The sequence below is a fragment of the Ostrea edulis genome, chromosome 4 (assembly GCF_947568905.1).
Source record: "Ostrea edulis chromosome 4, xbOstEdul1.1, whole genome shotgun sequence".
NCBI lineage: Eukaryota > Metazoa > Mollusca > Bivalvia > Ostreida > Ostreidae > Ostrea > Ostrea edulis.
The window spans coordinates 67,240,530-67,265,852 of record NC_079167.1 but is presented as its reverse complement, the minus strand read 5'-3'; the positions used below and the strand labels follow the sequence as shown (position 1 = coordinate 67,265,852).

General features: G+C 34.1%; 1 protein-coding gene across 2 annotated transcripts in view; it reads right to left on the bottom strand.

Annotated features, from left to right (window-relative positions):
- LOC125667948 (protein CLEC16A-like) overlaps window positions 1-24,698 on the bottom strand; it is an 89,729-nt gene extending 65,031 nt beyond the window's left edge. The window contains exons 1-17 of one of the 2 annotated variants that reach the window (XM_056163560.1): window positions 24,426-24,698; window positions 22,683-22,811; window positions 20,232-20,365; window positions 18,184-18,251; window positions 17,764-17,844; window positions 16,519-16,624; window positions 16,308-16,428; window positions 14,613-14,802; window positions 14,314-14,364; window positions 13,551-13,652; window positions 12,675-12,858; window positions 11,132-11,309; window positions 10,809-10,909; window positions 9,419-9,471; window positions 8,775-8,844; window positions 8,048-8,202; window positions 3,540-3,590 (exon numbers count right to left, since the gene is read on the bottom strand). In XM_056163560.1, coding sequence (XP_056019535.1) covers window positions 3,540-3,590; window positions 8,048-8,202; window positions 8,775-8,844; window positions 9,419-9,471; window positions 10,809-10,909; window positions 11,132-11,309; window positions 12,675-12,858; window positions 13,551-13,652; window positions 14,314-14,364; window positions 14,613-14,802; window positions 16,308-16,428; window positions 16,519-16,624; window positions 17,764-17,844; window positions 18,184-18,251; window positions 20,232-20,365; window positions 22,683-22,811; window positions 24,426-24,502 — 1,851 coding nt within the window. In that variant the 5' untranslated portion in view covers window positions 24,503-24,698. The remainder of the gene's footprint in view (window positions 1-3,539; window positions 3,591-8,047; window positions 8,203-8,774; window positions 8,845-9,418; window positions 9,472-10,808; window positions 10,910-11,131; window positions 11,310-12,674; window positions 12,859-13,550; window positions 13,653-14,313; window positions 14,365-14,612; window positions 14,803-16,307; window positions 16,429-16,518; window positions 16,625-17,763; window positions 17,845-18,183; window positions 18,252-20,231; window positions 20,366-22,682; window positions 22,812-24,425) is intronic. The other variant, XM_056163561.1, reaches the window with a different exon arrangement.
- Between the last annotated feature and the right edge of the window lie 625 nt (window positions 24,699-25,323).

The following is a 25,323-nucleotide window of genomic DNA, read 5'->3' as shown; positions in this document are numbered from 1 at the left end:
GTAGAAGTGAGAAAATTACCATTTTAAGGAAAATGACAATTAAATTCTGTATGTACCTGTAATGTTAGTTTCACCCGAGTTTTGTTCCGTTATTATCGCATCATGAAAATAAGAGGTGCGCGTGACTAGATCAAAGCAGTAGTAGGTCTTGATATTACGAGCTTAAATGATTTTGTTCTCCCGATATTATCTTGGATAATTATAGAATAAGAAATATAAACTCTGGCAGATTGAATTTTGGTTAAAGAATGTTGTCAACTGACATGATAATCACGAAATTCTTATATCAACTTTGGATGATGAAGATTGTTTTAACAGACCGCCGAACCCGTGAATCGTGACAGATGGAAATTACCGGCCTCTTTAAGAAGTAAAAGTGTGATGAAATGTTTGAAGTGTAAATGATTATGTTAGTTACTAATGATTTATTTACTTATAGTTACATAAAGTGCTTCATTATTTGTTTTAGTACATACGGTACAGTTTTGTATATTTATTTGTAGGGATCATATGTATGTACAATGTAAGCACAGGCAAATACACTGAACAAGTACATTAAATTCTAGTGCTTTGAAATACGTGTAAATGTTAACATTATCATAATTTATTTACTAATGTAAATGGTCAAATCCAATGATAGAATGTGTTTAATTCACTATGCATCAATGAAGTAGGCACATATTGGTTACTTATGTAAAGATAGAAAATATGCGATTCAATTATCCGGACACTTCATTTATCCGAACAATTTTGCTGGGAACCAAAGTGTCCGGATTAACGAGGCTCCACTGTATTAAATTATATAATTATGGTAAACGTAGAGTAAATATCATACATTGCCAACTTCGCAATCAGGCTAGCTCTCTTTAATAATTGTCTTATTAGTAATCCATCTTGTAATCATTGTGGTAATCCATGTGAGGATAGTTACCATTTGTTCATGGAATGTCCATTTTACAATGCACAAAGAGAAATGCTCTTGAATAACTTCAGTTCAATTATCAATATCCCTGTTACAGTTGAAATATTGTTAAATGGTGTCAATGGCGAATCTTTTAGTACTCATTCAAAAATATTTGATACAGTTCATTCCTTCATTGAAAAAAGTCGAAGATTCAGTATTTAATATTCTTGTGCAAAATGTATGTAAATATGTACTCACTCAATACTTCACTGTAACGCTAAACATACATGTACTTCTGAATCCAAAATATTGTATGTATTAATTGTTATATCTTAACTTAACCGGCACATAGTCATATCCTCCCTTTTTATAATTGTTTATTTTTTCATTTATTTGTCTTCTTCTTCAATCTTTTGTTATATTTCCATGTACTATATTAATTTTATTTTGTCATAACTGACCTTTGACCTATGGAAAGGGCTAATATAGGCATTGTGCCTGCTGCCTAATCCTATTTATGTATGTATTTTCTATATACATGAATAAAATACTGTTGAAATCAAATCAAACAATAACAAGAGGTACTGTGAGCAATGCTCACTAAAAATACCCCCCGCTTACCCCAATCTCCCACAGGGTGTTGGTAATAGGTAAAACTTCAGTATTATGATCCAAAAGGTATCTAGGAACACAGCATCTCCATTCGATGAATAAAGCCGTTAAAGAATTTAAATGGAAACCATATTGCTACTTTGATGTCCAGTGCGCGTGACCTTTGACCTTTTGACCCCAAAATCGATAGGGAACATCTTCATCCCATGGGTAGTCCATATATATGATATGGTGACGGTAGGTGGAAAGGATAATGCTTTAGAGCCCGGAAACCAATGCGTCTACAGACGGATGGACGGACGGACAACCCGATTCCAGTATAACCCCCCCCCACAACATGTTGCGGGGGGTATAACAATGTGACTGAAACCATAAGACTGGATCCAGTTGTATAAAGGTTAATAATTGAGAATTTAATTAACTAGTCATTGACTCTAACATTTGTATGCATGTACAAGATGTTAATTGACAGGTAAACTTAATTAACTTCAGAGCAACAGTGTTCTGGAGACAACCCCACATTTACAAGAATTTAAATCCTTGATTTCTCATAGTAGGAATTTTTGGTTGCACACGACTTGAATAGCAAAAAAGACTTTATTTGCATGGTAACATGTGAATATGCATGTCACTTGACGTTTTTAAAATGATACCATAATGAAAAAACATGCCCTTATCTCCACGCCAAAGAACTGATAACACTGTGTGAGAACAAAGAAATGAACTGCCAAATCTAAAGGATGACGCCTTTCCTACTTCTTATGCAAAAAAAAACAATGGAACACAGCATTAATATCATTTTAAAAAATCTTTTTTGAAAAGACAGGCTTGTGAGAAAATGCCATCTCAAAATATTTAATCAACATTAAACAATACCTAATCAAGCTAATTTAACACAAAAGTCTAACTTTTTTTATGCAACATCAATCATGATGAGATGTTTATTTGTTTTTTCTTAATGTTTTTTTAAAGTCCCCAGAAAGATCTTATTCATTCACAGATAGAAGGAACTTCTTATTGCAACATAAATTTGTTAGGTCATATTGTGGTTAAAGAAGTGTTCTAAGAAAAGAGGGCGGCCACAAATATTAATTTCCATGACCAAAGTGCGCATGGTGTATATCCCCTACATGCCATTCAATGCTTGCCCTTTTCCACAACATCAAACTCATCCAGTGTTTCAATCATTACCTTTTTTTTCTTCAAATTCTTCATCCTTGAGCACGTAAACTTGTGTGTGTTTTCTCTATTTCCATTTTATTACCTTTACATCTTTGTATATTTTCTCAAATTGATTTTGAAGGTAAAAAACATTTAATAATTTGCCATGAATCTCCATGAAGAAGAAATAAATATTGAATGAATACAACCCAAAAGGTCACTAGCCAAACTGCAGTTGCAGTTCCGATGGAATATTTTCCACTGTTGTAAGTTGAGGTTTCTCTGAAAACCATTGTGTTTATTTTATAGTGAGTTGCAACCTTTTAAAAAAAACACAATAAGGATCTTGTTTTATAATATCTTGTTATTTCACAAATTAAACTTTGGTCTTGGTTGGAAGTAAGATGATAAATTTTATCCAGATGTTGAATGCAAGGTGCTGAAGTCTCATTCCGAGACCATTTTCGGACTAGTTTTTGACACGCTGTCCTGAACATTGGAGGCAGTGAACCAAAACACTATAAGAAGCTTCCCTATATATATAACCATACTTCCACATTTGTATTCAATCAAGTTTAATGAGTTTGAGCTATCTGCCAATCAAACTGTTGGTTTTCTTGTCCACTCTCTGTAACTAATCCATCAGAGTGGTATTTTTAATGAATTGTTTTTACTGCAATCAGCAATGTGGTCTGCATACATGCAGGTGCAATGAAAAATTAAGAAAAGAATTTCAGACTAACCCGATCATTTACTGACACAAATTATGTGAACTATAGATTTTTTTTGTCATTCATTTCACAAAGAACTAATTAATTTAAAAGAATAATAATGACAAAATACATGGTATCAATTTACTTACAATCATCTGGGTATATTCATCCTCAAACATATCCAGAAAAATTTCTTCGCTCTGAAAATAAAAAAGGAAAAATTAAACTTTGCATCTCTATGTATTCTAAGAAGGACAACTCTTCTTCATATATCTCACTCATCTGAAGGAAACAAGTTATCCTTCCTAACAAGATATCAGTTCCCCTCCCAATATCACAGATTTGTGCATCGAGAGTTATTAAATTCCCCTTTAAGTGGTACACAGATTTGTAAAGGAATTCATAATATTTTCTGAATTTTTTCTCCTTATTTGCAGATTATCCTTCAAGCATTCTTGTCGCAAGTGGGAAAAATCTTTTTGTACTGTTGTTGACAATATTTACACCATCTTGAATTAAACTGTTTTCCAAAACAAAAACAAAAAACTTGACAAAGAGAGAATTATCTAATTAAAACAAGAGGTACTGTGAGCAATGCTCACTAAGAATACCCCCCGCTTACCCCAATCTCCCAAAGGGTGTTGGTAATAGGTATAAACTACCTCTTTTCTGAGTGTAAAAAAACAAATGGCATGATAAACCGAACCATATTGCTACTTCGATGTCCAGTGCGCGTGACCTTTGACCTTTTGACCCAAAAATCGATAGGGAACATCTTCATCCCATGGGTAGTCCATATGTATGATATGGCGACTGTAGGTGGAAAGGATAACGCTTTAGAGCCCGGAAACCATATTGCTACTTCGATGTCCAGTGCACTTGACCTTTGACCTTAAAATCGATAGGGAACATCTTCATCCCATGGGTAGTCCATATATATGATATGGTGACGGTAGGTGGAAAGGATAGCACTTTAGAGCCCGGAAACCATATTGCTACTTCGATGTTCAGTGTGCTTGACCTTTGACCTCAAAATCGATAGGGAACATCTTCATCCCATGGGTAGTCCATATGTATGATATGGTGACTGTAGGTGGAAAGGATAACGCTTTAGAGCCCGGAAACCATATTGCTACTTCGATGTCCAGTGCGCGTGACCTTTTGACCCCAAAATCGATAGGGAACATCTTCATCCCATGGGTAGTCCATATGTATGATATGGTGACGGTAGGTGGAAAGGATAATGCTTTAGAGCCCGGAAACCATTGTGTCTACAGACGGACAGACAGACAGATGGACAACCCGATTCCAGTATACCCCCCCCCCCCCCCCCCCCCACCACAACTTGTTGTGGGGGGTATAACTATACAATTTCTAATTTAACAATTCATATTGTAGTTACTTTTCATTCAAAAGATTTTATTCTGTCGTATGTTTGTAACATTTGTAACAGTGTTAAAAAAAAAAGATCTGCATCACATTATACACCTACTTGTGGAAACCTGATAGGTGCCAAAATATAATTACTTTATATGAGGGAAATGAGACATTGACCTTTTTGACAAATCATCAAAAAAGAATAATTAGCCTGTCTTCAAATTTAGCATCTTCAATGCTGCTTCAAGAGTAATTCCAGCCAGCTTGAGTTTCAGAGGCCAACACCTTTATTCTATGTTATCATGTATATGTATTTCTTATTTTCATTACAACACCTTTATTCTATGATATCATGTATATGTATTTTTTATTTTCATTTTCTCAATACAACACCTTTATTCTATGATATCATGTACAGTGAAACTTCTCCAAACCGGCCCCTCAAAAAACTGGTTCTCCCTGAAAATCAGCCAATTTTCAAAGTCCCGGCAGAAATCTTAACATTTCCTTACAAAAGAAAGTCTTACAAAAACCGGTCACCCATGAAAACCGGACATCAGCCACTTTTTAAAGTACATTTGTTAACAAACATGTGTAATTTACCCTTATTATACCAGCCACTTTTTGAAGACTAGAAAATTTTGGCCAGAGGGTGATCAAAATCCACCAGGTGTGCAACTTGACTGACCATCAGGCCAGGTGGGAAATTATCTACTGGAGGTGTGAAAAACACAAGTAGCCTCCCTAATTCCTATTGTTTACCTGTGCTATCATGGGTATTAAGTGACACTTGGCTAATCCAAGTGACCCTTCCTTCCAAATTCCCCACAAAGTGTAAAAAACAGTTAGGAACATATTGAATGAATGAGTATCAAACACCATATTGTTGCACTAAACTATCACATAGATATAAGCAGTAGTTGATAAAGAACAAACCCATGACTGTTAATGATAATTATTAAATAATAAATTAATTTTCTTTGTTTCCATATACTTAAAATTCCTAAGAAATATTCAAATTACAATTTCATATTTACTACTGTACTTTTTAAAAACGTCAAAACAAATTTGTGAATGATAAAAGTAAGCGATGAATGTAAACAGAGTGTTTAGGCAAGAGGAATTCCAATAATAGGCTTCTGTGTTTTCTTTAAGTATCCTGTTATAGATATTCAGTTTAAAATTAAATGATTTCAGCAAGAATTTATAATTACCTGCAGGTACAAACGGACTAATTTGATCTCTACCGATAATTTATCATAGATCACCAGAACAAAGTGAACAGTACCTACTTTGACAATATTGAGATAAAATGTCTCTAAATGCTAAATTCTCGGTAAACCGGCCATCCCTATAAACCGGCCGTTTTTATAGGTCCGAGAGCTGGCCGGTTTAGAGAAGTTTCACTGTATATGCATTTTTTATTTTCATTACAACACCTTTATTCTATGATATCATGTATATGTATCTTTTATTTTCATTACATTTTAATTTCATCTCATTTCATTTTATTTTATCTATCTTTATAGCTACATCCAAGGTATATAAGGAGCGTAGGGACGTTAACCGAGGCTCTTACTTGTAGGAGTAGTTTACGAGTTGTCAACATCTGGATAAGTGCTTCCACTTGCACATTGCTGGTACAATTTTTTAAAGGAATACTCATGTTGAATATCAAAGCTCTAGCACTTACAGTTCAAAAGTTATTAGCAAGGTTAAAGTTTCAGAAAGAAGGACAGTGACAGAATTACAAAGAGGACAAAAACAATATGCCCCCTATCTTCGATCTCGGGGGAATAAAAATATATGAGGTAAAAGATGAATTTTATTTCATACATCTATGAAAAGAAAGTTTATGTACAGGGTACCTTTTTACCACAAGATTTGCTTGAAAGTACAATTTAAAAATATATATATGAAAAGAAAGTTTATTTACAAGGAAATTTTTCATTTCAAAAGTTTAAAAACACTTTTTTTCATAAAACGTGCAATATTTTTCTATACAATTCAAGGTGAAATAAATTCATCAGTAATCAAACAAGAATACCATCAACGGTACATATTTACGCCCGTGAAAAGCCAATATAGGGTGTTTTTCTTACACCATGATTTGTAGAACTTCGCTTCAAGTAGTATCAGCAATCATCAGGGTATGACATACTTTCTTTGCATCATAAAAACAAGACAAATCATGTACTCTTTAAGTAATATTTTTACTTGGCATAAAGTGTATGTGTACCAAGTTTGACGGTCCTAGCCCCAACAGTTCAGTGTCTATACTGCCAACAAGGTTTTCCTACTAAGTGATACTGTGACCTTGACCTTGAAAACAATAGGCATCTTCCTCTCACTATGGTGATCAAATGTACCAACTTGCAATATCTTGGAGCTTACAGTTCGATTTGTATCCCGCCTACAAGGTTTTCTTTCTGTGATACTTATTTACAGACCTATGACATTGAAAAACAATAGGCATCTTCCTCTCATCATGTAATCAAATATGCATCAACTTGAAATATTCTGGAACTTACGGTATGGTTTGTATCCTGCCTACAAGGTTTTCCTACTAAGTAATACTATGACCTTAACCTTTGACTTCTGACCTTGAAAAACATTAACCATCTTCCTCTCATAATGGTGATCAAATATACTGTTGTAATATCCTGGAGCTTATGGTTTGGTTTGTATCCTGCCCACAAGGGTTTCCTACTAGGTTTTCCTACTAAGTGATACTACCACCTTGACCTTAGATCTTTGAAAACATTAGGCATCTTCCTTTCATCATGGTGATCAAATGTACCAAGCTGTAAAATCCTGGAGCTGTATCCTGCCCACAAGGTCCAGACAGACGGATGATGCCATACCATAATATGGCCTGTCTTGATGAAGTGGATTATATGATAAAACCTCCAAAATGATACCGTGATTACAAAAATCGTGTGTATCATGCACATTTTGTACCAATAATATCTTTCTGTGAAAAAATTGCTTTTATTTCATTCATGTACCCAAGATCTTTCATTCCCTGTATGCCTATTGTACAGTTTTAGGATAATTGTTAATGTAGTGTCTAGTTATTTTTGAAGTGCAATCTAGCGAGATTATTCTAATTAGGACAGTCTGACATGGATCAATGTCATAAGTACAGAAAATGAAAAGAGAAATATATTTTCTGTTATTTTAACGAATTCTGTAGATGACATTTCTTGAATTCATTTCCTGGCTTTGGTTGAGGAGTTGGGGGGGGGGGGGGGGGGGGGGTTAGGGGGGTTTCATTTACCTTGTAAAAGTTTCTGAGGAGCTGCGTGCTGCATTCCCTGGCATTCTCAATACAGGCCAGGTGTCTGTCCTGTAGGTAAGATTGGTCCTGTTTGTATACCAACAACTTCAAAAGTCGGAGGGTCAACTCCAAAGTTGCTAGACGAACTTTGCTGCCTAAAACAAAGAAATATAGCATCCTACCAACTTCCACTGAATACGACATACGTAATTACTTTCGCATATTTAAACAGTAGTGAGTGCAATCAAAACTGATGCGATTCTGTCATGTATGATAATAGATAAAAGAGAATTTCATATTTCAACACATCTATAAATAATAAAATAAATGCTATAGCTAAAATATAAATGTCCCTAAAATAAGCACACAAATACAGCATGTATCTATGTAACTGCATTGGTATTTGATCTGAGGAATATCAATCTAATTAAAATTAACTATCTTTTAGTAGATGAGCGGATCAAAGGATCTAATTTAAATTGATTGGAGGAATATTTTGTTATAATCTCCTATTTCTTACTCACAGGGCAGATACATTTTAATACCATGGTTACTTAGATTAGACTGAGAGACAATAATGTATAAGCAACAATCATTGATACAGAGGAGGAAATACCTATTTAAAAAAATCATCATAGAATCATTATATAAGTTTCTTTACGAACAAAGAAGAAATTCTCTACTTCCAGCACTGTCCCAGAAGACAGTCAGATTTCTACTAACTTACCATGCTGACAGGCGAGTGTGATGATTCGGATGAGGCGCTCTACCAGGGCTACATTATAGTGTTCCTTTGTCTAAAGTTTAAATTATTATTGTCAATACAGTCTCCAATACAAATGAAGCACATTGCAATGGGTTATTGGCATTAAGACACATTCTCCATGACACACACCCAATGTAATAATTCTGGGCCACTTTAATGTTTTGATTGTGGTATTATAAATTCCATGACAAGATTTGAATTAACTTTGACATGTAAATTACCCACTTCACTCCTCTATTAAGATATGAATTAACTTAGACACGTTAATTACCCATCTCACTTCTATCTTTACGACATGAATCAAATCAGATGAGCAGATTACGCACCTCCTATACACAAGAAATTTACTAACATAAGATGCGTAGATTACGCACCTCCTATACACAAGAAATTTATTAACATAAGATGCGTAGATTACGCACCTTGCTCCTATACAGAAGATGTGTAAATTATGCACCTCACTCCCATACACAAGAAATTAATTAACATAAGATGTGTAGATTACGCACCTCCTATAGACAAGAAATTAATTAACATAAGATGTGTAGATTACGCACCTCCTATAGACAAGAAATTAATTAACATAAGATGTGTAAATTACGCACCTCGCTCCTCTCTGTTGGCATCAACACTGAATCCATCAGCTCCTGATGAATACCTACATAACATACACAGGACACGATACATGAAAATACATGTAAATCTGATGTTGAAGTTATATAGAATGTTATCAAATCCCAATCACCATCACACCACACAATGATCATGTGTTTCATACTCCCGTAAAGATTCACGCATGCATGCACCAACATCACACCACACAATGATCATGTGTTTCATACTCCCGTAAAGATTCACGCATGCATGCACCAACAATGAAATACAGAGAGAGGAGAAAGAATAAAGGCTTTCCAATATATATCAGTAAATATCACGACAGAATTCTGAACATCAGTAAAACAGTATACACACAACAACCCAAATTAGACTATTCCAACTGCTGACTAGTATAAACACAGGAATTTCCATTCACACGTTACAAGAAAATCTACAGTAAATGAGATAGGGCAATCATTTCAATCAGAATAGTCCAATTCTTAAAAAGATTAAGCACAACACAGAGAATGCTATGAGTATGACAACACATTATACCTTCTGTGAAGCATTAAAGATAAATATTTACAGTGTTTCATCAGTAATTACTCTTTGATGTGTCATTGTATTTTATTTCTTGATAAAAGCATGATGATGTGCTAGTAACCACTCCACCTGACATACATGCCTATGGATCACGAATGAATGATTTGTGTTTGGTTGTATTCTGGGGGATATGATAGCAATGGAAACACGGTATAATTTCAGCATAATCAGCAAAATTACTCCCATTATTCCTGTTTCTTCACTCCCCCGTTATACGAACAAAATAGACATTTATTCCTTAAACAAATGACAAAGGACTATACAGTATATACATGTATGATAACAGCCATTTTTTGGTACCACTAGAATTGAAGATTTTGTTCAGCTTTGGATTATTCGAAGTGTACAAGAGAGGTAAATCTATGGCATTGATATAAAGTTTGCCTATGCTTGTGTTCAATGTTTGCTGGAAGAAAATATCTATTTTCTGTCAGGATTCCAAAATGATGCCACTATTCCAAATCTAGGTAATTTTCATCAAATTCAAAATTAACACCAAGTTGCACAGTTTGTATAGGGATTTTTGCACAAAACACTTGATTTTGAAACAATTGTATGACTGTCAATTTTGGCAGGAAACTAAAGCCCTTATCATTTGATTTATAGTTCTCTGATATACCAAATATATTTTTTTCTCTCATTTTCCATTTCTTTACAGAAATATGGTTACTGCATGTTCATAAGCACTGTCGTAGTTTCAAAGCATAAAAAAAATCTTACGTGCTACACTAGATAATACTTGCATTGTTTTGAGCGTGTCAATCAAAAGTACGTTTAATGAACATCGAAACTAACCTTCATTGTGTCCCATTGCATAAAGTAGGCACAGTGCAAACAAAGCTTCGTAATCGTTCTCACTGCACTCCAGGGCATTAAATATTGCCTCCAAATAGGGCCTGTAACAGACAACACGTCATTACAGAAATCTATTCAGCTTCCAACAAATCCTCTACCACTTCATTTTCAATCAAATATATAAGGTCAAGCACGTACAGCAATATAAATATCTGTTGTGTAATTATTAAATGTCTTCTAAGCGTTTACTTGGTCTATTCCAAAACATCATTTTCTCTGTTGGTATGCAATGGATTTTTAGCATTTACAGATGAAATGGCTACCTGTTGTCCAATGAAAATGTTGCAGGACTCGGTTCACTGCTCATTGCCTCTGGTAAATCCATTCTATGACTTCGGCCCAGAGAACTGAGGAGTTTCTCTTCATCTGTAGAATTCTGGTTGGGACTTGACATATCATCCCCACCGGAGAGCACCTCACTACTCGGGCTTTGGGGCAGTTCTGTCATACATACATAAAACCAGCTTCGTTATTGAACCGACTGGTAACAGCATTCAACACATATCAACACTATAAGCCAACTTTTATTTGTATACGAGAAAAACTCATAATCACTACATTCAATTAATATCGAATAATTACTGAATCTATAAAGTAGGCAGAAAGTCAATACCCACGGTGAAAAAGACAGCAAAAAAAAAAAAAAAAAAAAGCGAGAGCTGTGAAAAAAGTTGTAAAATGCTTATTTTTCTTCAACACCAGGGACATGCTGTGGAATCATTTGGATTCAAGGGAGAATATTTTAATGAATTTACTTATTCTTTTGGTGTTATGTTTTTTTTGTTAGGTTTAGTGACGTTTATACCAATCATCTTAATCAAAATGTACATTTTGAATTATAAACATCCACTGATAAACAGAGCCACCATCCATCATCCCACAGTATGCCCTTTATATATATATTAACCTTATCTTTCAAAATGCACTTCATTTGAAAATATTCCTTGTTGTTTTATTAAGCATAAATTGCCCTAAACCAAGTGATATAGCATAAATATGCCAAAAAGTAGAAAGTAGCAACTTTCCTTATTTAACGGCGACAAACTGTAAACGGTTCACAGTCCACACTATATACCTCTCCTCTAAACCAGGAAGGGAACATCGATTTAACACTCTCCTGTTCAAACTAATTAATGTAACATCTTAATTACTTCTTAATTGTGTGGTCTCATCAACTATCTAGTTAGAATAATTTAGTAATGTTGATCTTGTACACAGGTACCTCAAGCAGTCTTTTATAAATTGACTTCTGAAATGAGGTCAAAGGGTACCCAAAAATTTGGACGCATCAAAAGAACTAGGTGTTTGCTATGTTTACGTGTGATATCAAACAACAATGTAAATCAGTCGTTGATTCATAAAATGCACCAATAAAAATATGTTTTTCAAAGATTTCATTTCCTGGGTCATGTTTTTCCATTATTAAGTTTTCAAAAACAAAAAATTTTTGTAAATAATGCAAAAATAAAGGACATGTCAAAGGAAAATTTGGTGGTAAATACCACTTTGTTTTTAGCAATATATCAAAATATTACATATAGTTTAACAAAATTCTATAACAAAATTTGTTGGGTATCTTAATATGTCCTTTTTTATATTAACTAACTACTTCATCTGCTAATTAAGTTACATCTTGAGAGTACCAAACTTCCATAAAAATTATTCACTGCATTGTTGTTCTAACAACAAATCTATATTTGATTTTAGCAAAAACTAAAGTATCACAACTAAAAGAATGAAGAAAGGTGCTAGTCTAAGAGGGAAAAACCAGAACACAAATAGTGGTGTTCCAAAAAGTGAAAATACCAGATTCTGGTGTCACAACATCACCAGTGCCCCTTCCTGATGATATAGACTCAGTTCTAGCATAAAACACTGAATTCCCAGCGTGAATCAGCGTACCATTGTCTTCAACAGTATCCCGGCACCCTCTGTTGCTTTCCAGGGTCTTCTCAAGGGTTTCTGCAGGGGGCACAAATTCTCTCACTCTCTACAAAAGATTGGAGAGGGAGCATGAGACAAGCTAAAATGGAATCATCATCATTAATGTATAAGAATTCTATTGAATATTGTAGTTTTTAGCAATAGTTCAATCTGAATTGGCCTGAAATTGATAATCTATTTTTCTAAATTTAATTAATACATTGAAAAAACCTATTGCTAAAACATTTGGTATCAAAGCATAAAATGTAATTTTTTAAAAATACATCTATTGTTGCTTTATTTTAGTGCAATAGATGTTGTCAATACAAATTGTGAACATGAGTTAGCTCACCTGATGCTGTTATTTGTTCAAATAAATTCCAATGCTTATGTTTACGATAATGTAATTACTTTATAAGTATCCTTCCGCTTGTATTTTTCGAATTTCCTGTCAGTTTCCATTCTTTTAGGTCAAGAAAATTATTGTTATTTATAAAAAATAGTGATTAGATATATGTAAAAACTGTAATTCATTTCAATAAAATAATCAAATTATAATGATGGCTTTGGATTTATATATATTATAAAGTTTATTATTTCATAGTTCAGCCCGTAATAAATCACGGACGTCTTTTCTAACACCATAACATATAATCACCCGCCTACTGACGGCCAATAGTAATATAGATTAGACAATTCAACCTGCCTCTTTATTCTGACGCCTGATCTGAAAATCATAACATATAGAAATCAACATACCATTTCTGGGGAAGCCTCCTGTCGAGACAAACTGATTTCTCCTTGAAAAATAATTTCTGCCAGTTGTCGAACCAAAGGAGCATAGCTGATTATCAAGAAAACCTGCAACACAACTTTTTTGTTATTTCTTTTAACGAGTAAATTGAATAAAGTTGTTTGTCGAACATCCATATACATAATACAAAGTTCAGTGTCTAATAAATAAAATAAAATGTAGCATTGAGAAATAAGATACGATTCTTATCACTTCATAGGGATGTTAAATGCAGTTGGTCATGTGCTTAAACCAGAGAGTTACTCTAGATTTCATCATGTACGAACTGTCCATTTATTAGATTCAGCTATGATATTTAATCACTATAAATACATCTGTTGCTGAAAAGTAACGATTCAGAAAATGTTGGTAAATTGAATTTTCTATTTTGATGTCACAATCAAATTGTGCTGCTTCATTATGATGCCATAATTAAATTGTGCTGCTTCATTATGATGCCACAATTAAATTGTGCTGCTTCATTATGATGCCACAATTGAATTGTGCTGCTTCATTATGATGCCACAATTAAATTGTGCTGCTTTATCATGATGTCACAATTAAATTGTGCTGCTTCATTATGATGCCACAATTAAATTGTGCTGCTTCATTATGATGCCACAATGTGAATATAAAGTGTCAAATGATGAATTGCTGTGTATTTCAAACATTACTCCTTAAGTAATGTTACATAAAGAAAAATATTTGCATAAGTAGACATTATCTGACCTGAGACAGAAGGAAAAGGGACACAACTGAGCTGACATGTTTTCTGTCGGCCTGCAATAAAAACAATATCAAATGTTATTGTTATGTTTACTGAAAACTCAAACCTATATTTTCCTTTGAAAATTAGATAAATTCATTGAAGAAGAAATATCGCAGACATATCCCATTTAATATACCAATAATGTCATTTCTAATCTTTCAAATTATAACTTGCTGTCCAACAACAAATGCAAGCTTAATATCCACAACTAAGCAGCCAATGTCTCACAGACAACAAAATGTCCTCCCCACCGGCTTACCATCCTGTCTGCTGACCGTTTCCTCATGGTCAGTGAGTAAACATACAGAGGAATCAACAGTCTGTTCAGCAGCTGGTCAGTCAGTACGTCATTCAGGGCATCTATGTTCAGACACAGGATGTCGTTCAGGTAGTGCAGGTGATCCAGATGTTCTGCCACCAAGTCTGCCAGACGTCCACGGCTCTGGTGGCTGAAAGATCATCATCAACAATACTTCAAAGAATTCCTCATATACTCATAAAATTTGTAGATTTCTTATCTTATGCGAATTGACTCATAGATGTCAAATTGTGAGAGTAAGAATTCCTGAGAAATTTGTTTATCTCCAGTTTTTACATGTATTTCGGCAAGGTCCAGCTTAGGAACTTTTATCGAAATTATGTTTCACATGACCTAGTAGTGTTTCTTCCCCTCAAGACCTCACCATTATGTTATGACATCCTTTTACAAAATAATCCACATCAAAATATAAAACATGAACATCCAGGTCATCTAATGACTTCCATATGTAAACATGTACAAATATTGTTTTAAACAAGAGGTACTGTGAGCAATGCTCACTAAGAATACCCCCCGCTTAACCCAATCTCCCAAAGGGTGTTGGTAATAGGTATAAACTACCTCTTTTCTGAGTGTAAAAAACAAATGGCATGACAAACCGAACCATATTGCTACTTCGATGTCCAGTGTGCGTGACCTTTTGACCCCAAAATCGATAGGGAACATCTTCATCCCATGGGTAGTCCATATATATGATATGGTGACGGTAGGTGGAAAGGATAATGCTTTAGAGCCCGGAAACCATTGCGTCTACAGACGGACAACCCGATTCCAGTATACCCCCCCCCCCCACCCACAACTTGTTGCGGGGGGTATAAAAAAATGAGATATTTCTGATTCTTCATTGTGAAAAATATTAATGATACAGATATATATACAGAGTACTCTATGTCATGAAATTTTTATCCATTGTCTTTATGATGTGAATTTAAGTAATTACTGTAAAGTAGGAATAAAAGAAAAACAATTTAACTTCCCTCCTTTTTTGTACATTTAAGAATAATTCCACCCTCCTGTGATGTCATCAGATTTTGCAAAATCAATGATTTATTTAGATTTATGCATGATAGGAACATAACTTTTGTTGGAGTCTTTTCCTATAGTTATTGTAAAAAAATCTTGTCAAATATAAAATATTTCAAAAGTCTAAGTTATAGATGAATTATCAATGATATGTTGCAAATTATTGAATCCAAGGGCAATAACTCTGTTTCTATTGATTTCTTTATCAGGTCTATTACGTGATGATTTCCTTTACTTTTTATGGACATTTTGTATATTTTTGTGAAGATACAGTTTCATGAAATTGTTATGAATGCTACTATATCATCATAACCAGTTTGTATGGAATTTTAATAAAGCTGTTTAAGGAAAATTGCAATTTTCTGACGGTGATATATTATTCTGTTTATGTATGTCTCACATCTTAAAAAGTGTGATGACCTCTGTATTTTATTTGATAATTTGTTGGTTTTAACTCTAATGAATGGAAATAAATACACATTTTAAACTTGTATCAGATAAAAACAAGAGGAAATGTGCCACAATGTACCTGAGCAAAACACTTCCCCTGTATACAATAATTTTATTAGGTGAATAGAAATAGTCTGTGTTGGACAGTGCTACTGAACTCACTCGGCATTTCGGACACAGATGTCCAGATCCAATATGTGGTTCCCAATAAACCAGACCAGGTTGGAAAAGTATGGGGCTGCGGTTCGATTCCTGATGTACTTTAGCATGGCTTTGTCATCGACTGCAGGAAAAAAAGATACAATTCAACTTGACATTTGTACTAACATACAGTTACCCACGTATAGAAATTCCTTATATCTGTTGAACTGACCTCTGTAGACATTGAGTGTGATTGTTCTGACAGCAATTCTGACCATGGCTTCTGAGTGATTGAAAAACTTGATTGCCTCGGTGTACAGTGCAAAGTCATTTGTGTGCTGAAAGATAAAATCATTTACATGCTGAACAATAAAAGTTGACCAATAATAGCTGCACTTGTTTTATGATCAAACAAGTTGTGTATGTGAAACACTGATGCAACAACCCCCCCCCCCCCCCCCCCCCCCCCCCCCGTACAGAAGCAAAGTTAGTAATGGACAATGTTAAAGTTTTTAAAAAGTAGATCACACCCCATGGTCAAGAGGTAAAAAAAAATGGTATCAAAAGAAAGGCCTTGTCACAAGAAATACACGTGTAAAATATGGAAGCTCTAGCACTAGGTATCTAAAAGTCATAGCCAAGGTTAACGTTCTCGCGGACAGACAGAAAAAATTGTGTGCCACCGAATCTCCAAATAAGGGCATAAAAATCTTTAAAAATCCCGTGAGAAGGTAAAGGATGTTTGTAAAACAAAGATCCCTGTCAGGAAAACTTTCCATATTTCATGTCCTTGAATGAAATAAATATGTTCTAAAACACTGTATGTTTACTTTATATTAGCGATATGTTTATTTTGGCAGATTAGACGCTCCCACAAGTGTGCTAATTCATGATCAGCATAAAAATATAATTCTTTTACTGGCTAGATCTTTGTATATGCTACAAAGTACAATACACACAGCATTTTAGAGTCACTAACATCTGTACCCTAGTCCCGATTACTCGTTACACCGAATCCCACATCAATACATAAATGAACCTCCACAGTACATATACATTTATAAATCTGTATAAAAAGAATTTACTTCAATTATGAATACATTAAAATGTATACCTATGCAGTACATTGTTTTTTAAATACAAGGTGTTTTCATGATATATAAAAGCAACAGGGATATCATAACACCTCTTCATACACCAATCAATTAGAAATATTTACATTTCCAATGTGTTTACCTTCCATATCTTTACCAAATGTAATGACAGCCATTTTCTAATGAATACAGTTGTGAAAAATGTGTGTATGAATCTCATTAAATATAGTGCATTTATTTTCTGACATAAACAGAGTAGAATGTATTTGTATGTAACGAAATAATTTGCTTCATGAAGTGAAGTGTCGCAGTCCATAGTGACACTCCTGTATTTTCAAACATGAAATTTCTTTTTTTTTTATTACATTGAAATGAAATATTACCTCATTATAAAAGAAGTGGATTGTGTGTCTGTTCAGCTTGAAAGACAGAGTTTTCAGAAAGGAAATGTAATAAGCCATCACCTGAAATAAAGCATGGTAAAATTATATCAATATTTTATCATCTATGTGCACACATGCACGCATTTAGATGTAAACATTTAGATTACATGTCTCTAGAAAGTTAGTTGTCATTCGCAGTTTCTATGGAGATATGCAGATGAGACTTAACCTCCTAAAAAAGATGGTGCCCTTTACGGCTGGGTGGACTGAGACATTGAGGATAGAGTGCCTTCTAGAAGGACACTGCAACATCATCTGACCATACAGGAACTTTAACAGTATAAACCTGAATTGCCAGTCTAACTTGTAAGACCACCAGTCCACACAAGGAAGTGTCAACTCCTATTTTCGTAAACTTACCTCCTCATCAGAAAAATCAAACTTGTGGACTATGATTGAGTTGATGTGATTGTTCGACAACAGGTAATCTGAAAATGAACATTAATGACAAAATAAGTTGCAATTTTACGATCCATTTAATATATACTCTACAGAAACATAGATTTGGGGCATTATCCTGTGATTTCATTCAAGAATTAAATACATTTTTCATTGTTGATGTTTATAATGTCAGTTTCTACTCTTATCAGTGTGTATTACTTTAACATAAACGTTGGAACTACATCAAACTAACGCCAATAGATACATTAAAATCACCATTTGAATTTCATTCAGAAATTTAAAAAATGACGTCATAAAAAAAAATCGAATAGCATAACCATTTATCTACTAATGCAAGTTATGCAATGTACTCGGGGATCAAATAACAGGTCTATACAGACAACCGTATCTAACATATTGATGATGATCATAATATACAAGTTACACGACAAATGTAGACATACAAGTTGCACGACAAACGTAAACAAACTAGTTACACGATAAAAACGTAAACATACGATTACATGACAAACGTAAACATATGAGTTACACGATAAACATCAATCTGATTAAAACCAGATCCTGAGATCCGCTCACTTGGATCGCTACACTAGGATCTGACGTAACCCCATATAGGGTCACGTCCGCATGACCTTTCGCTTGGAATATTCATGAGAACTATCAGCCAGTCAGATTGCGCCATACAGACAATGATGGCTATTTAGGCGGTTCCTGGCAATTCGTAAACAAATTGCTGTAATCTCTCTCCCACAAAGTTTATTCCACACTGTAAAGTTGTATATTCTTGCATAACAAATTTTAAACTTTCGCAATAATGCCTAATCTATTCCGTTCATTCAAACAACAAAACGTACGATATGAAATATACCCAAATTAAATTAATTGTGAATTCAAATTTATGTATGAATAGGGACGGGTACGAATTGAATAGTTTTCAAGATGGTTTACTTAAATAACGCGAGGAATATAACGCTAGTCGACGTAAACGGTGCATTGTGACGTAGCATCTAGCTGCGATATGTTTTCTTTCAAACCAAACAATCGCAGCCATTTTCCTTGAATTGTGAACTCCATCGGGATATTTTAGCGTTTGAATGAAAGAAACCCGCAGAGAATACAGAGGTTGTTTAAATCGCATGTTTTGACAGGTGTGCAGTCGTCTGTCATATGCGCAGCCATTTTTTTTTTTTTTTTTTTGCATCTCTAACGTAAATAATGACGCAAAGGTTCATGGAAGAAAAATTATCGTTGGTATAAATCGACAGGGTTAATTTGATTGGCTTAACGAAAGGTCATGCGGACGTGACCCTATATAGGGTTACGTCAGATCCTAGTGTAGTGATCCAAGTGAGCGGATCTCAGGATCTGGTTTTAATCAGATTGGATAAACATAAACATACGAGTTACACTACAAACGTAAACATATGATTACATGGCAAACGTAAACATACAAGTTACACGACAAACGTAAACAAACTAGTTACACAATAAACGTAAACACATGAGAAACAAACGAGCTACACAATAAACATAAACATATGATTACATGACAAATATAAACATATGAGTTACATGAGAAACGTAAACATATGAGTTACACGATAAACATAAACATACGAGTTACACAACAAATGTAAACATATGATTACATGACAAACGTAAACATACAAGTTACACGACAAACGTAAACAAACTAGTTACACGATAAACGTAAACACACGAGAAACGTAAACAAACAAGTTACAAGACAAATGTAAACATATGAGTTACACGACAAACGTAAACATACGAGTTACACGGCAACATAAACATACGAGTTACACGGCAACATAAACATATGAGTTACATGACAAATATAAACATACGAGTTACACGATAAACGTAAACATATGAGTTACATGACAAATATAAACATACGAGTTACACGATAAAAACGTAAACATACGATTACATGACAAACATAAATATACGAGTTACACAACAAACGTAAACATGGGGGTACTCACAAAGTGAAGTCTCGTTGCTGATGTTTTCAAACAAAATGTTGAGTGTTTGAAGAAGTTGCACACATATAAAACGACCTGACTTCTGTTGTAAATATCGCAAGAAAAACGACAACATGTTCTTCTCCAAGAAGAAGCTGAAAGAGAACAGAGAAATTTTATTCGAGTAATTGTAAATTCACAGCACTGAAGTGCCCGATGAAAATCACCAAAGACACTCCATGTACAAATGATGTAATCAAAGAAGTGTTCAATACAATACTGTTAGCTTTTTATTCTTTGTGTTAAACAGTTGTCAGAACTCAACTTCCCAAGTCAGAACTCAACTTCCCAAGTCAGGACTCAACAACCCAAGTCAGGACTCAACAACCCAAGTCAGGATTTGCCAGCTAAATCAGGACTCAGGAGTCCAAGTCAAAACTCAACTGTCCAAGTCAGTACTTGACAGCTAAGTCAGGACTTAGCAGCCCAAATCAGGACTTGACAGCCTAACTGCCTAAGTCAGGATTCTACAGCTGATCCATATGTGCTCATTCTTTGCATGAGATGCAATAATTACAATTAATTACAAGATTGATTGATTGTATATTGTTTTACGTCCCTCTCGAGAATATTTCACTCATATGGAGACGTCACCATTGCCTGTGAAGGGCTGCAAAATATAGGCCTATGCTCGGCGTTTAAGGCCTTTGAGCAGGAAGGGATCTTTATCATGCCACACCTGCTGTGACACAGGACCTCGGTTTTTGCAGTCTCTTTCAAAGGACTGCCCTATTTAGTCGCCTCTTACGACAAGCAAGGGGTACTGAGGATCTATTACAAGAGAAGTTCATGTATTTGTAAATTATTGGAGTGTTCCAATTATACAAAGATCAACAATTTAACAGTAAGCCTCATCTACATGAAAGGTAAAGATAATAAACAGTGATCAAACTCCAATACGGAATACAAAGTAGAGTTGGACAAACATGGACCCCTGGATAAACCAGACTGAGAAGTGGGATCAGGTGCCCAGAAGGAGTATGCATTCCTTGCCGACCTGTCACACCCACCTTAAGCCCTATACATGTATCTTGATCAGGTAAACGGAGTAATCCGAAGTCAAAATCAGTGTGCCAAGAATGACCTAACAGTCGGTATGAAACATGTCATATGAAAAATCTAATTCATAAGAATTTGCTTTGTTACATTTACAATCACTCTATATCAGGTGATTTTGTTACATTAGAAATATTGCTTATTTTTAGGTAGATAATGAAAATTTGCATAAACCACGAAAATTATGGTAGTATAGCATACCAGAGAAAATTGTTATGGATGGAAAGTGAAGTATATGTACAGTAATATTTTGAAATTACAAGCTTAAAAAATTACCTTAATTAGCGTGTTTAGTGAAAAAATATCATTTTAGTTAAGTCACTTGGAAAATATTAAAATCCCACTTGATTCGAACTCATAACCTATGTTTGTCAAACCTCATATTTACCCAATGAGCTAACTAGCTTAATAATAAGAATTCAAAGAACAAGATATTTATTTTTGCAGTTGTATTTTAAAAGTAAGACATTCATTTATAATAAGACAAAATATTTTTTCTCTTATAATTATATTTCCAACCTTTTTTTTCAGTTATAACCATTTAAAGTTTCAAAGTGTTGATATCCCCACAACTTACAACTGGATGTAAATTTCTCAGTTCATGCAGAATAAATGGTCAGTGGGCGGGGGGGGGGGGGGGGGGGGGGGGGGGGCTGGGGGGGGCTATGGAAATCAACATGGAATGCCATATGTGTATTATTAGACAGTATTTTCGATGTCAATTTTATATTTTCATTTTAGATATAAACATAATGAATCACTGTCTACTTTGTTGGGTATGTGGGGTGATTAAATACAATGGAAAATGTAATAATTTGCATAATGGTTAAGCTTCACAGTTAAGCAAATTATCATTTTCCATTGTAGTTAATCATCTCGCATACCCAAAAACCTAAGACAGTGATTCCTTAATAATTTACATTCATTGAATCTTTTCTCTTATATTTCTTTTGAAATTGACATTGCTTTCATCATGCAATAAATACATGTTTGTTGAAAACTAATTCAATCTGGTTTTCTAGTACTACCTGTCTGCAAAATCATTACCAAATATGAGTGTCATCAAGGTCAAAGGGTGCATAGGCTGTTCCGTTTAACGTAACAAATGATATTTTGGATCTAAATTCTAGTTAATATTTTTAATAATACATAAAAATATAAATATAGGCAATAAAATGTCTTTCTTTGTTGTTTCATCGGGTGATATTAAAAGGTAGCAATCATTGCAGAAAAAAGTTGCATAACCCGCTTATGCATTTTTTTTGCAATGCTAGCTTAGTAACCTTCATCACCTAATGAAACAACATAGAAAGCATTTTATTGTTTAAATAAAATGAAAATTTAGAGGATACCTACTCAAACACACTGCTGTCATTCTGATCTCCCCAGATCAAGATTTCCGAGATAGACCTCAGCGTCTCCACCAGCAGACTCCTGTTGCCCTCTGTCACAGTTTGGTTTTTGCACAATAAGCTGTGTAGGTATCTGGAAACAAAAAGTATTTATATCTTTAAAATAACTGTTTATGAAGACTGAATTTATGTTACAACATAATTTGTTTTCATAATGTAAAACGTCTGAAGATTTTTTAAAAATGAAAGCGCTTACGTTTTAGGTGTTGTCATATTTTATTTAATATTTTACCTAATAGTATACATTTTTGTAAAGCTTCTGAAAATGTAATGAAAGTGCTAAAGCTTTACGGAGGATTTCTGTGTTTTCTTTTCATATTTTTTAAATATATATATATATATGTATATATCTTTTTTCGGAGTAAGATTTTTAAAAAAAACTCTAAACACTTTCTTGAAATATTTCAACCATGTTACCAGTCTTCTTCACAGTCGAAAAAATTAAGAGTTTGTGTGAATTTTTTTTCTAAAGCTCTGCTGAGGGACATTTTCTTGAGAAAATTAATTTTTGAAATGTAGTAAATTATATCAACTGTGTTGAATTTATGTTTAAAACAGTTTTACTCTTGTTGTCTTTGTAAACACATAAACTGTTGGACCAGACAGTCAGAATATCATTTGATCTGATGATGCCTTCTCCGTCTTACAATAACTTGCATTTTTCCAAAGCAGGGCTTGAAGCTAACTTTTTATGTCACCAGTCCAGCCGGACTGATGGGGTATAATTTCAACCTGTCCAACAGAGTTTTCCAGAAATAATTAAACACATTTCATTAATGTTATTAAAATGAAATTTAGCTCAATATGTCTTAAACAATATTGTAACACTTAAATGTGGGATTTATATTTACAAATCAGATTTGTCTGATAGGTCTACAGATCAAAGCATGCCAAATGTGTAAATTTCATAAGTATATTTTCCAAAATGATGCTTTAGAAAATTAACTGGTCAGTCTCATCGGACTGACTAAAACAAATGTCAGTCAGTCAGCCAGACTTTTAACCAGTCACGGACTGACGGGCATATTGTTAATTTCGAGCCCTGCAAAGTGTTATTAAAAAATTGTGTTTATTGTATGCTTCATATTAAGTTGACATATAAATCTTTAGAAAGCATATTAATTAATAAATCAGTTTCCTATTTAACTGTAAAATGTGTCGAAGATTGGAAGTTACAGAGATGCATGTGCTGTACATATATATCAGCATAAATAACCACTTTTACTGTATATTGTACAATTAAATTAGCTTAAACTTAGTGAAATAATCAAGAATATGGAACTTTTGGGATCTGCCGGAACGATTGATTAGAATTAACGTTTATACACCACGGTCATGTGATAGTAACCAATTGAAGCAAATGGTTTTTCACTGGCAGACAGTCTGTAAAGAACCATGCACAGTCCCACAATGATGATCCAAGTCACTATGAGCGGATCAGAAACCCTTGACTTGGGAAGATACGTCTCTCAAGGACTTCGTGATAACCATTCAGTATCTCATTCACTCAAGAGATTTAGTAATAGTCATAAGGTTCACATGATAGATAACATTTCCGTAATATTTACATACAAGTCCTTTTCACACGCACATATTAACGTGACATTGTTTTATAATATCTAATGTGCAGCCTCTACACACAAACGGTTTTCGTTCGTCAACTATTTCATTAAACCATAACACTCACTTCAAATGTTCCAAAGAATGGGGATTTTTTGGCTTTGACAAAAGTCCAGGAAGCCATCCTTTTGATCTTTGAAACATATTCCCGATTACTTGTAAATAAACAACTGATGAAGAAATTGACCTATTTCTCGTACGATGTCATCCTCTTCGACATGTTGATATTCTGACTTCTGTGTAATTTATCACATGAACTATGATTGGATCATTTCCTTAATCGTCAGCTAATGAAAACCATCGATACAAAAAGGAAAAAAATTCAACATTAGGTAAAAGTAGGTACATCAAAATGATTCCGGTGACGCTACTGCCGTAAAAAAATCATAACATTGTCAATGTTTTTAAGCATATGTTTAATTTAATGCTTAGTATGGAACTATCTAAAAACATTGCTTATTTAGTAATAAAGATTTCTCTATGTTGTGAGTATTTGTAATTATTATATACTTTCAATTTCATCTCTTCTTTTTTCTTTAAAAGTTTGCAGGCATATATCACACGATAAATGCCCGGAAACATTCCGTCACAATAAAATTTTTACGCCGTTAATTTTCAAATATTTCATCTTTTACTCAGTTAAACCGATAAAGTTATTGCTAAAAATAAAATTATTGTTAGTTTCTAAATGACAATCGCAAGCTCGGTCCATCTACACGCCAAAAAACTCGGTCGTTATATTTTCCCATACAAAGTCATAACCTATAATTATTTTGATCTAATAGATGAGTATCCAAAAATATATTGATTTACTGTATCTTGTTTAACGTCTCTCTCTCTCGAGAATTTTTCACTCATATGGAGACGTCACCAAGATTGGTGAAGGGCTTCAAAAGGCCTTTGCAAACTTCCTCCAGAGTTCGTTTGCCCACAAACCAAACTCTTCCAGTTATAGGCATTATGGG